The 15,133-nt window shown below is 39.0% G+C and overlaps 1 protein-coding gene across 2 annotated transcripts in view; it reads right to left on the reverse strand.

The window, feature by feature from the left end:
• Positions 1-2,894: 2,894 nt before the first annotated feature.
• The window catches only part of pdgfd (platelet derived growth factor d), a 34,581-nt gene continuing 22,342 nt past the window's right edge, over positions 2,895-15,133 (reverse strand). For both annotated transcript variants that reach the window (XM_084418512.1, XM_084418511.1), the window contains exons 4-7: positions 13,034-13,087; positions 10,899-11,097; positions 9,459-9,673; positions 2,895-4,602 (exon numbers count right to left, since the gene is read on the reverse strand). In XM_084418512.1, the coding sequence (XP_084274638.1) occupies positions 4,474-4,602; positions 9,459-9,673; positions 10,899-11,097; positions 13,034-13,087 (597 nt within the window). In that variant the 3' untranslated portion in view covers positions 2,895-4,473. The remainder of the gene's footprint in view (positions 4,603-9,458; positions 9,674-10,898; positions 11,098-13,033; positions 13,088-15,133) is intronic.

The raw sequence follows: 15,133 nt of genomic DNA on the forward strand, positions 1-15,133 counted from the left end.
TGTGAATCTGAAAAAAAACAAAATTCAAGGCCCTGGACAGTTTTGGAAAATAAACACACACATACTTGAAAGTGCTTGAATTTATTTTGTGCAAGAAGTTTTCTGGGGAAAAATTCCATATTATTCCCTCAGGTCCGCTAATGTGTTATTTCGCCAACACTTCGTGGCCTATGCATACTGGCTTGCTTGATTTACGTTAGTTATGCGCATTTACGCGTTACGTTAAAGCTGCAGTCCGCAGTTTTTCCTCTTTGTCGCCATCTCTGTTCGAAATCTGCAATTGCAGTTATTCGCGGAATTGTCAGCTTTACGTGGGTTGTGCCTCGGCACGGCACAGCGCGGATGAATCCACTGCTTTGAGGACAATGCGGCTGTCAATCACCGCCGGTGTGGAGACTGTCATTCGCAATCACAGATTCTACTTTTTGGGAAGTATGACCAACATAAGAATTTTCACAGATAAATGTCGTCTGAACAAGTAACATCCACTTTTGTTCTGAGCAATTAAGGGGAAAAAAGCATTGCAGTAAATCGCGCTGATTAAATCTAACGCAACTCAGCTTATCATATCACATCAAACCATGCAAATTATACTTAATTCTCAAATTGTTAATGTTAACGACATCAGCATTGCGTGACTACATTTAATGCCCTTCCGATATTTCTCCTTGTATCCGCATGGGCCGGTTGCAGTCTCTTTTTTCCGAAGTCGGAAGTGTTTTGCGTTTTACAACGGGTGAATCTCCTGGTGATTGTCGTTTGAACCTTTCTGGATCCGCCATCAAACTGATAAGTTTAATTATATCAAGTGCTGTGAGAAAAGGCTATAAATCTCCACCTCCAGCATCCTCACACTCATAGCCGACTAGCCGAGACTCTTCTTTATGTGGACAGATGTGACGTAATGACGAGTTAAAAACATTATTACAAGCTTACCGTTTTGAATCGAGCTACGGCAAGCATAGTGTTGAACACTGGCTGGTTATGTACTTGCTCAAAAATGTATTTTGGATAATTTTTAACCCAAAAAAGTTACGGACTGCAGCTTTAAGCAACACTAAATAACTTTTTTTTACCTTAAAATAATGTTTCCAAAATGGTTTCAGTGGTTTATCAAGTCGTAACAGGGTGAACGGCACTTCTGCATCCTATATCTGCTATAACTGCACTATGCAAGTTTGCCAGATCGTGTCGCGTTTCTGTAGTTCGAATGAGACATAAGAAACTACAAATGTGACTTGCTTTACGGTAAGCGTTACAGTAGTTATTATTTAGTTTTTCTTCGTTTCTGATGTCGCAATACATCATACTTTCATGAAATCATGCAACATACTCTACCTTGTCTCTGGACATCGTTATTTCCAAAGCTGATGCTAGATAAACAGCGAGCGTGCGTGACGGTAGGCTAAACTATCTACGACAGCGGTAATGGACAATTCCGCTTCCAGCCTGTAGGGGGACCGAAGAGGAAAAGTTCTTTAGTGTTGCTTTGTGTTGTTCGTTGCCACGCTGTTCACGCGCACACACAACTACTACGATGGAACCTCAACGTTTCATGCAAAAGTTAATATCAAATCATTTTAGAAAACAGTAAAGGGTGTACCGTGTAAACTTATGCAACAGCAGCGTAACACCTGTGCAGTTCAGCGTTTCAAGCCACTTTTGATTTATTTTATTTTGTATTTTATTTATTTTTATTTATTATTTGTTTGTTTGTTTTATGGTGATTTTGGTACTAGCTACACTCAACCTAAAGCTGAACAATCGCTGTTATATTCAGAGATTTGATAATGTTGTTTGTTTGTTTGTGTTATTAAATGATAATAATAAAAATAAAAATACTCAGAACAATACAATGAGACATAATGTTCAAAGTAAAAATACAGAGTAACTAAAGTAAAGTAAAATAAACCTAAAACAGTGCCAGAGGACAAGAACTAAATTATAACAAACAAAAGAAAAAGGTGCTACTTTATACAATATGCTTACAATGCTATACGCTCTAAGTGCCTTTTTACTTGCGCAATTACACAAAACAGAACAATAAAGCTTGAGATCATGTTTAAAGCAGGATCCGTAGCATCTCTGCGGCGTACAGTCGGTCGTTACGCATCGTCATCACTGTCCTGCGTTCTCATTGGTTCGCTGGCATATGGGGGACTTAATGCGCGCCAGATCTCGATCAACGAAAATCATGTTGTGTTTGATACAAACTAGACTAAATCAAGTGAAATCATTTTATTTTCTCCTTAGGGAAATGAGTCTGTCTGTGTTTGTTAAAGTCATCAATTTGCATTATTCCAACTTATTTAAAAAAAAGAATTTCGATATTGTTACTTACATTTATTCTAATGATATTTTACTTGTAATAGGCTACTAATATTTATTAGCTATATTATAATTATTTTTAATTCTTAAAGTCCCTCTGTGGTGAAAATCCAGCTTTTAATGTTGTTTATGTGTCTATGTGGTGTTTTTAATATGCCATAAGACAAACTCATGTGTAAATTCATAAGTCGACAGCATTGCTGAGTATTTTGTGAACCAAAGACAGTCTCAAAAACACGCTTTGAAATCGCTGGTGTTTCTGACGTCACAAACTACCTTGTAACCAATCAGATCAACGTGTGATCGTCAACCAGTGGATCTCTGAGCTGAGCGAGTGAGTGGAGGCGGGGCTCATTTGCATAATTTTAGAACTGTGCATACTAAATGAGGCAAGGCTGTCGAGTTACAGTCAAGATATTTTTAAGGTATGAAGAAGGATTATTTTTTTTAAATATGTAATTTTGGTGATCAAAAATGAGTTTTAAGGGATACAATTATTGATTACAGGGGGACTTGAAGGAGTCATATTTTACATATCAAAGAGACAAACACAACCATGATAAACATGACAAATGCAGTTTATTTTGGTGCTTTTTATGACACTGTACATGTGGAAAACTCCTCATATCTGACAGGATCAACGGCGCGAGACGGACTCTCCTCCACAGACTGCTTTAAGAGAATCATTGGTTTCATTTCACGTGTCCTGAAGTGTAATAAAAGCGCTTTAAAAGCCTCGTAATTAAAGGCTAAATCCACAGTCAACAACACCCGTCTCGGCGGCGTATCGCTCCCGCTGAACGAGTGCATTAAACCCCGATCAGGGAACAGAGGAACCCGCAGACTGAAGAGGATCATCACACACACACACACGCTGAACCCAGAACATCATGTCCTACACACCTCTGAATAAATAGGCTATGCATGACAAATATAACAGTTGGCGTTTGATTATAATGAAGCGCTTTTATTGGCTGATGAAACATCGACAGATCACTGTAACTTTGTTTTCTTGACAAGAACATGTCCAGGTGATATTTAACACACACAAAAAAAAAAAAAATAAATACAAATATTTTGCTCCCCATTTTTAGGATCATTAAATCAAATCCTAATCAGGAAAAAAATGCTGAAATTTAAAAAAAAAGATTAACATATAAAATATACGTAATGATGATATTTATGTTCTGCCATCACAAAAAAAAATACGATTCTCTAAATCATATTGAAACACTTTCTAATGCTAACGACTTATATAACAATGAGCAAATTTCAGGTAACGATGATGACTTAATAAATATGAGTTTCTAATACAAATATGTCATGATAATGAGTATCTTTCCTGTAAAAGTGATTTAACACATCAATGAGTAACTTTCTTGAAATGACAATAATTGCATTGAACATCGAACATCTCATAATGAGAAACTAAGTTTTTGTTATGAGACGTTATTTCATTATTAGAGTCTCTCATTATTATGAGACATGATCGAAAAAATTCTCCCCTAAATAAAATTGAGAAACTTTCTCATATTTATGAATAAATGAGACACTGAGCTATAACTATGAAAAAGTTTCTCATTATTATGCGCATTTTTCTGAATAAGCAGACTGCAAATTCAGACCTAAAGTCGGGCTTCTTTATTTTTCTTTCTTAATATTTTAGGGTGAACTGGACATGTTTTTATGAGATTCACTTTAATAAGACCTTTGATCAGACAAGAAAGAGAATATGAACACAAAACCCACATGCAACAGCACGATCACAGTTATAAAAAGACAAAGACATTTCTTTTAATAAATAACACTGGATTAGATCGGATTGGCGAAGGATCCGCCCCCTCGGGGAGCTCTGACTTCTGATTGGTCTCAGAGAGCAAAAGCCTCATTAATATTAATTTTTACATTCCATTGGTGAGTTCCATGTGACTTTCTTTACTGGACACAATAACATCTGACATCAAGAGTAAAACAGAAACAGAGAAAGCTACATATCAAAGTCTCCCAACGCTCTGTGTGTGTGTGTGTGTGTGTGTGTGTTTGTGTGTGTGTGTCTTGTGTTATGAAAAGGCTTTGTGTTTATGTGGAGGCATGACCTGAAGATTATACGTCTGACTGGAGTGCAGTGACAGAGTGTGTGTGTGTTCATCGCGGTGGTCTGGACTGACACACACAGTCACATCTCTCATGATGCTGCAGGTAAATCTCCTCCAGAACCCAGTGAGTGTGTGTTCTCTTCCTGTAGAAATTCGACCCCGGGGAAAACTTCAGCACCTGAAGACACACACACACACATTCAATATTTAATGATCATTTTTTAACTATAAAAGCTATATTTAAAAATCAAATTTAGAAAAAAAAAAAAAAGTCATTTTTGACCGACATGCAAAAGATAATATTTAAATTTTCATTATTTAATAATCTTATTTTTTATTATTTTTTATTTTTCAATGAAATGATTGTTCTGTATTTTAGATGAATAATGTTTTTTTTATGTAATATTTTGTATTTCTGAGGGATTTTATGGTATTAAATTATATTTACGCTGTATTTATAATCCATTCATTCACTTTTTGCGCATAGACGTAAAAAAATTATTTCCAACTTAAACTGTCATAAATCTTGAACGCTTCAGAGCGACAGACTTCAGTTTGATCTCTTTTCAAAGACGACACATGACAGATTATTGCTGGAGTGAAAAAAAGTTGAAAAAGTGAACGTGAAAAAAATATATACAAATTTACATTTATTGTTATGAAAAATGCGCATTTTACATGAAAAATATATTTTCCAAAACACGTTTTACTCTTAAACTGAGAAAATCAAACCCATAAATCTAAATTAGTTGTGCTCCAGATTTGAGGTTGATATCTCAAGAAATGAGCTTTCAGTGAGATGTTGTTCGGCTGCAGTACCAAACGCTTCCACTAGAGGAAACTCGTCTCACATTCGTTTCCAATGCGTCATTTTTGACCGCGAGGAGCACTTCACCATTTCACATTTTTGAATAATGTCCATGATTTATTTTATTTATTTTTGTTCACACACAGCAAGTGCGAAAACCTTTACCAAGTTTTGTACCATTTCGATGAAGTAAAAAAAAAAAAAAAACACACAAAAATGTTCGGTCTAAAACGACAGAACGGCACCAGTAATAGTGCATTAAAAAATATGCACAACCTTTCAAAGCAATGCTCTGGGTTCATTACAAACTCTATCAGCATCAATAAATAAATAAAACAGTTGATCTGTGGTCATCAACTTTATGTTGCGACAATCATTTCCATTTGTTTACAGTAAATGAGTTAACCAGATCAATTAGCATGGAAGGTTACACTTTATTTTAAGGTGTCATTGTTACAGTGTAATTATATATTTAAGTACTGAGCAATATTAATGACCTACATGTACTTACTATAGGGTTAGGGTTTGGTTGAGGGTTAGTTGCATGTAATTTACTGTTATTACTACGGTAAGTACATGTAACGACACTAAAATAAAGTGTTACCGCATGAAATAATGAAAAATACTTCTAAAAGATTTATTAATCTTAGTTAACTCCTGGCAGGGAAAGAGTTAATGTCAATATATTATTAAAATCATGGGGTTGTGTCTGTTCATATTATTTAATAGACTTAAATTGATGAACTATTTATTCATTTATTAATCCTTGTTCACATTAATTAGCAAAAATACAACTAGAAAATGTATTGCTCATTTGTAGTTAATGTTAGATAATGCGCTAACTGGCTAACAAAATAAAAAATTCCCATTGTGCTTGTAAATGAGTTTAGATGAGTTTTGCATGCATTACTGTAACTACGACTTCTGCTTTCTGTAATTAAAAATCTGCATGATCTTCTGCTGATGGATATCAGGAATCATCCGCTGTTAAACTCGTCATTATCTTCCGGATTACAGTATTTATTCTTCACAGTAATAACTGAAGCACACACTGATGACACTGATGATATCTGGAGACTCGAGATGTTCGCTCGATCACGGCCGGAAGTGGACCAGATTTATTCTGAGATTTGTCTTCATTGATTCGCTTTCTAATCGATATCTGTCCTTGACCTTTAACCTCTGGATGCCTCGTGTTCTGTACTGAAGCTCATATATCGTGTGTGTGTGTGTGTGTGTGTGTGTGTGTGTGAGAGAGAGTGAGTGAGCATGTGTGTGAGAGAGTGAGTGCGCACGTGTGTGTGTGTGTGTGTGTGTGTGTGTGTGTGTGTGTGTGTGTGTGTGTGTGTGAGAGAGTGAGTGTGCACGTATGTGTGTATGTGTGTGTGTGTGTGAGAGAGTGTGTGTGTGTGTGTGTGTGTGTGTGTGTGTGTGTGTGTGTGTGTGAGAGAGTGAGTGAGCATGTGTGTGAGAGAGTGAGTGCGCACGTGTGTGTGTGTGTGTGTGTGTGTGTGTGTGTGTGTGTGTGTGTGTGTGTGTGTGTGTGTGTGAGAGAGTGAGTGTGCACGTATGTGTGTATGTGTGTGTGTGTGAGAGAGTGTGTGTGTGTGTGTGTGTGTGTGTGTGTGTGTGTGTGTGTGTGTGTGTGTGTGTGTGTGAGAGAGTGAGTGTGCACGTATGTGTGTATGTGTGTGTGAGAGAGAGTGTGTATGTGTGTGTGAGAGAGAGTGCGTGTGTGTGTGTGTGCAGTTGTGGTGGTCTCGCATTAGTCAGCACTGACAGCTGGAGCCAATCACATTTAGCAGATGTTGCCGTGGGTAACCGTCTGTTATTCTACCCAATGAACGTGTCCTGACGGCTCTGTGACAGCTGTCAATCACCGGGTCATGCTGATGTCAGCCTGCAGATTACAGAAACTAGGACTCCCAGAATGCCTCAAATGTCCCATGAGGCTTCACTCAGATCCTCAACACTAGACTGGGTTCAGGCTGAAGATTACTGAAGTCTGTGTCTAATTGTGTTAATAACTGATTAGTTAATAGATCATTTATAGTTAATAGTTAATTTAATTAAAAGTTAATAGAGTTAAACAGAATAGCTGACAGCTTTATACACTACCTCTCATTTCATTGGTAGTTAAAGAAACCGTTGTATATTATACATTTTTTGTAGAAAATATTTTATGTAATATAATAAATATATTATTAAATTTAATTATAAATATTTTAATTAATTATGCCAGTGATGACCTCATTTACCACGTGTTACCCAAAAAACAACTTATTTGGGGGAAAATAAAACCACAGATGAGTTTGTAGTTTTGTGTGTGTGTGTGTGTGTGTGTGTGTGTGTGTGGAGCTGATAAGGACAGAGAGGAACACACACTTTACTTGCTCAGACTCCACAGAAAAAAAACACTCCCATTTTGCCACACACACTTCAACATGTTTAACCTCCGACTTTTACTTTATTCATACTTGAGCACATTATCCAGTATCTGTATTTTTTTGTATTCGGTTTTACTTTATTTGAAGGTGTTTTTGTTAGTGTAAAGGGCCTTACACACCGGGACGAATATCGGCGCGCGTTATTCGCCAGCGTTTTTCAACGCGTTTTTTGTGTTCACACCCAAGCGATTTTCGCTGACGATGAGCCGAGTGAACATGCAAATTCATTCCCTGACATTAGATGGCGCGATTGTCAAACGTTCGTGGGAAAAAGTTACAAGCCTATGTACATGAAAGACAAAATGAAACTCACCATCAAGGCCCATTTGCTCTGCAACACCACTCCAAAACAGTTCTCTTTTATCAAGATTTTTGTAGTCGCGTTTGTCATATAGTTCTTTATGTTCCGACACCAACGAGGCCAGCAGCTCTACATTCATCTTGCCTTGCATCTTCCTCGTCTTATTTCTTCCCAGCAGTGTAGACGCTATCTTCTTCGCCTGTATGTGTGCTCGGCAAGACCGTTTTGTGTTTGAGCGCCCCCAAGTTGTGTTTTACTGTAACTTCAGAAGCTCCAGACATGTGAGCAAAAGCGCCAATCTCATTGGTCGGATAGTTTTTGACGCGGCGCGTCAAACCAAAAAAACGAACCCGAGGCGTTTTTTAAAAAATGACGCTTTTACGCGTGGCGTTTTTCGCGTCGGTGTGCACACTCACATTGGCGCCCTTTGTTTAGTCACGAGGCGTTAAACGTCGGCGAATATCGCGCGCGAAATTCGTCCCGGTGTGAACAGGCCTTAATTCTACAGTTAATTACTGAGTAATATTAATAAACAACATGACCCTATAGGTTAGAATCTGCTTTAGATTTAGTTGCTTGTAATTATGTGTAATGCGTGTGATAAGGACACTGGAAAATAAAGTGTTACCAAGTACTTTTATGTTGGGAAAATATACTTGACTACATTCTGAAGCACAATATTGTACTTTTTGCTCATGAAAACCTATTGTACCGCAAAATTAGATTCTTTTCAGTGAACCTGTTGGTGAATCGCACTGAACGATTCATTTGCGAGTCGGACTGAACCGGTTGCAGCTGTTCTCCAGTCAACAACTGATTCACTGATTCAATGGTTCAGTCAGAGTGACTCTTCAAAATAAGCCAAGAACCACGATGATGTCACTGGAGCTGAATCAACACTGAACTGAATTGAGCTGAATAATGAAACTATAGTCTTAAATGCACTTGACTACATTCTGAAGCATAATATTGTACTTTTTACTCATAAAAAGTAAAAACCTATTGTACCGCAAAATTTGATTCTTTTCAGTGAACCTGTTGAATCGGTTGGTGAATCGCACTGAACGATTCATTTGAATCAACACTGAACTGAATAGAGCTGAATAATGAAACTGTGGTCTTTCTACAGCTGCTATACAGCAGAATTTGAATCAGTGCAATTTCTATTGTATAAAGCGCTATAAAAAAAATTAAAGGTGACTTGAGTTATTCGTCCACCACTGGACTCGACCAATGATGTGAGTTTGTGGGCGGGACTACATGTTTGACTGACCAATGGCAGATGGAGGGACAGACAGACAGACAGACAGACAGACAGACAGACAGATAGATAGATAAACAGACAGACGCTATAAAAAGGTGACGAGTTCTTCATCCACCACTGGAAGTGAGTTTGTGGGCGGGGCTACATGTTTGACTGACCAATGGCAGATGGAGGGAGTGTTTGGGTAAACCCGAAGCAGTGCATTGTGGGATACCTCGTGCAGTTTCTTGACAGTTTTCCCGGCACTGCAGCTGCAGGAGTTCCAGTTGTCGGTCCCGCAGGCGCAGTTCCCGCCGCAGCGCTGGACCAGGAGGCATCGTGGGAAGAACACGGCGTTGGTGGCCTTCAGCTCCTCGCGCAGGTTGACCGAGAAGTTTCTCGGAGTGCAGCTGTACTGCTTCACGTCATCGTAGAGGCGGTCCAGATCCACTGAGAGACAGAGACGAGAGTTTAACACATCGGAACATAACGAAGGTGTGCAGAGAGACTGTTAGAGCACAGCAAACTCATCCTGATCACGTGATCCTGTACTCTCGGCAAAGCTATTCAAAAGCTACTGTGTCTTAACTTTGTCAGGGCTGCAAGGTCATTGTGTGTGTGTGTGTGTGTGTGTGTGTGTGTGTGTGTGTGTGTGTGAGTGTGTATTTTGCAAACAACATTCCAGTGTGCGTTTTTTTTTCTTTCTTCTCACTTATGACTCACATAATCACAATCTGTTCTGGATGGACAGAGCGGAAGGAGGTATAGATGAAGAGACGGGAGGAAATCACCTCCGTCTGCCTCATAAAACACCAGTGAATGGTTAACAGTGTCTGTCTCTGCTGTGTGTGTGTGTGTGTGTGTGTGTGTGTGTGTGTGTATGTGTGTGATAGAGGGTGTGTGAGTGTGTGTGTATGTGTGTGTGAGAGAGGGTGTGTGTGTGTGTGTGAGTGTGTGTGTGAGAGAGAGAGAGAGACTCACGCTTGTGTTTGTGGTCGCTGTGGTAAGTTTGTGGTCTGTAGTGTGTGTGTGTGTGTGTGTGTGTGTGTGTGTGAGTGTGTGTGTGAGAGAGAGAGAGAGAGAGAGAGAGAGAGAGAGAGAGACTCACGCTTGTGTGTGCGCTCGCTGTGGTAAGCTCGTGGTCTGTAGTGTGTGTGTGTGTGTGTGAGAGTGTGTGTGTGTGAGAGAGAGAGAGAGAGACTCACGCTTGTGTTTGTGGTCGCTGTGGTAAGTTTGTGGTCTGTAGTGTGTGTGTGTGTGTGTGTGTGTGTGTGTGTGTGTGTGTGTGTGTGTGTGTGAGTGTGTGTGTGAGAGAGAGAGAGAGAGAGAGAGAGAGACTCACGCTTGTGTGTGCGGTCGCTGTGGTAAGCTCGTGGTCTGTAGTGTGTGTGTGTGTGTGTGTGTGTGAGAGTGTGTGTGTGTGAGAGAGAGAGAGAGAGACTCACGCTTGTGTGTGCGGTCGCTGTGGTAAGCTCGTGGTCTGTAGTGTGTGTGTGTGTGTGTGTGAGAGTGTGTGTGTGTGTGAGAGAGAGAGAGAGAGACTCACGCTTGTGTGTGCGGTCGCTGTGGTAAGCTCGTGGTCTGTAGTGTGTGTGTGTGTGTGTGTGTGTGTGTGTGTGTGTGTGTGTGTGTGTGTGAGAGTGTGTGTGTGAGAGAGAGAGAGAGAGAGACTCACGCTTGTGTGTGCGGTCGCTGTGGTAAGCTCGTGGTCTGTAGTGTGTGTGTGTGTGTGTGTACAGCTGCTCCAGGTCCTCCTGCCAGGTGAAGGGGTTCAGGTGTCTCAGTAACTCCTCCACGGTGCTCACGCTCGCGATCTCGTTGTCCAGCGCGGACGCAGAAAGAGGAGAATCCGTCCCGGATAACCCAACAAGATCCTACAGGAACACACACACACACGAGACGACGGATGAACACACTCACGCTTCTGCATCAAAGAGCAGCGTCAACATCCTGATCAACATCTGAGAGTTACTAAACACAAACTACTGAGTTGGTAACAGTAACTTGAGTTACGTAATCAGATTACTTTTTCAAGTAACTAGTGAAGTAATGCATTTTCTGTAAAGATGCTTTGATTATGTAACTCAAGTTACTTGTAATGAGTTAATTTAATTAAATTCACATTTATTTGTATAGCGCTTTTCACAATACACATCATTTCAGATTACTTTTTAAAGTAACTAGTAAAGTAATGCATTACTTTTAAAATTTACAACAAAATATCTAAGTTACTTTTTCAAATAAGTAATGCAAGTTACTTTGTTTTCCCCATTTATTGACTAACAGAAGTGCATAGTGTGTGTGTGTGTGTGTGTGTGTGTAAACACGATGGTTATTGTAGTTCTAGACTAAATGTGAGCGTGCATTTACTCCTCTCACTTGCACAAAAAAAGATTCAATATTCCTCAAAATGATTAAAATCAGTGAAATGCAGAACCAGAATACCATGCAAATCTCCAATAACTAAATATGTCAAATAAAACATACATTTTTATGCATTTAATCTCACTTTGTTGACCAATGTACTTGCTCCTGACCTTCGATGATTCAGTTGATTTTTTTTGTTTTTACTGGTAAAGTGTTAAACTTTTTTCTCCTGCATCTTCCGTTATCCAGAATTACAGCAGAATCTGCATTTCCTTCAGCCTGAGGCTCATTATTTCACTTTTGGAGTGAAAGGGTCTTTACATTTGCCCACAAATAGAACTTTTTTGTTATATATAAAAAATAAATAATAAAAAAAGCCTAGCCCAGGTGAAAAAAAAAAAAACAACAACAGCAAAAGCAACATAATGCATTACTTTTCTAAAAAAGTAACTAAGTACATGGTTCCCACACCTTGGTTAACTTCAAATTCAAGGACCTTTCAAGGACTTAATGTGGGGACACATTTCAAGTGAGAGCGAGGTTACATTGTGTTAGTTCGTAAGACACATTGTTACAGTTTTCATGTGTTTCAGTTTTTCTTGCCTCATGGGTTTACATTACCTTAACAAGCATTCTTTGTAATCTTCTTTGGTGAGTCAAATATCTTGAAACTTGCATTTTCCAGGCATCACGTTTCAGCGATTTTTCAGCCTATTTTTGCAATGTTTCCCGGTGTGTCTGTGAAACGTTGAGGTACCATCGTAGTAGTCTCGTGTGCGCGTGAACGTCACGGCAACCAGAGGTGTCAAAAGTATTCACATTCATTACTCCGGTAGAAGTATATATACTAGGGTTTAAAAAGACTTCTGTAGAAGTTGAAGTATCAACTCAAGCTTTTTACTCAAGTTAAAGTATAAAAGTACTTGTTTCAAAACTACTTAAAGTATAAAAGTAAAAGTAATGTAAGGAAAAAAATGCAATTAACTCAGAAAAATAATTACTCCAGTAAAGTATAGATACCCCAAATTTCTACTTAAGTAAGGTAACGAAGTATTTGTACTTCGTTACTTGACACCTCTGACGGCAACGTACAACACAAAGTACCTCACGGGGGAAACACTAATAATTATAAATGAGCGTAACTAACGTAAATCAAGCAAGCTAGTATGCATAGGTCACGAAGTATTGGCGAAATAACACATTGGAGGACCGGAGGGAATAATATGGAATTTTTTCCAGAAAACTTCTTGCACAAAATAAATTCAAGCACTTTCCAGTACCTTTCCAGGGCCTTGAGTTTTATTTTTTTAGATTCACAAAGTTTCAAGGACCCGTGGGAACCCTGTAAGTAATGCAATTAGTTACTTTTTAAGGGAGTAACGTAATATTGTAATGCATTACTTTTCAAAGTAACTTTCCCCAACACTGGTTGGTAATACTTACTGATGTCACTGTGACGGCTTCCCAGTTGGTCATAGATGCGAGAGGTGAGCTGTCCTGAAAAACAGATTTCAAACTTTAGTTTCATTAATTTTTCACAGAAACGTTGGTATTCATTGAGCATCAGTGCCGGAGGAACTCTGGGAAAGTCATTATCTGCTCTGATAAATCCTGTGTTGAAACACTCCTGACATTCAGCAGCACAAACACAATCACACTCAGCAAACGCTCGGATTACACCCATCACTCATGATGTCATCGTGAGGGGGCGGAGCTACGGGCATCACAGCGCTGGCATTTAAAACCAGCGGTAAACGTCAACGCTAAAGGTGAACGTTATACAACACGAATTAACAAGGCCATCAATCCACAAGTCCACAGTTACACACCGATAATGAAGAGAGAGAGAGAGAGAGAGAGAGAGAGAGATGGACAGAACTAACCTTAAACTTCGTCAGGTGGACGAGGGAAGTTTATTTGGACAGACCCTCGAGCAAGTCTACTCAGAGCCATAGACCACAATGCACCATGATTGTGACATCACAGCAGATCGCACTATACCTCAAAGAATTTGCTGACTTTCTATCAGAGGCTGGCTGCAGATAAAGTCCTAATTGCTGGTGATTTTAATATACATATAGATAATGAAAAAGATGCACTGGGAATGGCATTTAAAGAGATTTAGACAACACGTGTCAGGACCTACTCATTGTCGTAATCATACTCTAGATCTAATATTATCACATGGAATGGATGTTGATGCCGTTGAAATTCTGCAGCAGAGCGATGACATCTCAGATCATTATCTAGTCTCGTGTAAACTTCATTTAGTCAAGGCTGCAAAGCCGACTCCGTGTTAGAAATATGTTAGACCTGTCACTTCTGCCACTAAAGATTGCTTTATCAATAATCTTCCTGATCAGTTTCATCATCTCAGCATCCCGGATAGCTTAGAAGAACTCGATATTGTGACAGAAACTCTTTTCCAGCACTTTAGACACAGTTGCTCCGTTGCGCTTAAAGAAGATTAAAGAAAATAGTCCAACGCCGTGGTACAACGAGCAGCCAGAAAAATGGAGCGCAACTGGAAGAAAACAAAACTAGAGGTATTTCGCATTTCATGGAAAGAGAGCACGATAGCATACAGAGAGGCCTTAAAAGCTGCTAGATCTGCTTATTTTTCAACCCTATTAGAAGAAAATAAACATAATCCTAGGTATTTATTTGAAACGGAGGCTAAACTAACGAAAAATAAAGCTTCAAGCCCAGAAGTTTCCAAGCAGCACAGCAGTAATGACTTTATGAACTTCTTCACTTATAAGATTGATAATATCAGGGAGAAAATTATAACTATGCAACCGTCTACTACAGTATCGCATCAGGCAGTGCATTGTAGTCTTCCTGAGGAAAAATTTGATTCGTTCGTTGCTATAGGAGAGGAAGAATTTACTAAACTCGTTAAATCATCTAAATCTACAACATGTATGTTAGACCCTATACCGACTAAGCTACTGAAAGAGATGCTTCCAGAGGTCATAGATCCTCTTCTTAATATCATTAATTCATCTTTGTAATTAGGATACGTTCCAAAAACTTTTAAGCTGGCTATGATTAAACCGCTTGTTAAAAAAACGCAACTTGATCGTACAGAATTAGAAAGGGCAGATTCGAGATCGGCCTATAATTCACTGTCAAAGATACTAGAAAAGGCAGTATCTTCACAACTATGTTCCTTTTTAGAAAGTAATAATATCTGCGAGGATTTCCAGTCAGGATTTAGACCATATCATAGTACGGAGACAGCTCTCATTAGAGTTACAAATGATAAGATGCTCTTATCATCCGATCGTGGTTGTGTCTCTCTATTAGTGTTACTCGATCTTAGTGCTGCATGTGATACTATTGACCACAACATTTTTTTAAATAGACTAGAAAACTATGTTGGCATTAGTGGAATTGCACTAGCATGGTTTAAATCATACTTATCTGACCGTTATCAGTTTGTAGCAGTAAATGAAGAGATGTCTCATCGATCACAAGTTCAGTATGGCGTACCACAGGGCTCAGTACTAGGACCGCTGCTGTTCACTCTGTACATGCTAC

This window comes from Rutilus rutilus, assembly GCF_951802725.1.
Source record: "Rutilus rutilus genome assembly, chromosome: 9".
NCBI classification, from domain to species: Eukaryota; Metazoa; Chordata; class Actinopteri; order Cypriniformes; family Leuciscidae; genus Rutilus; species Rutilus rutilus.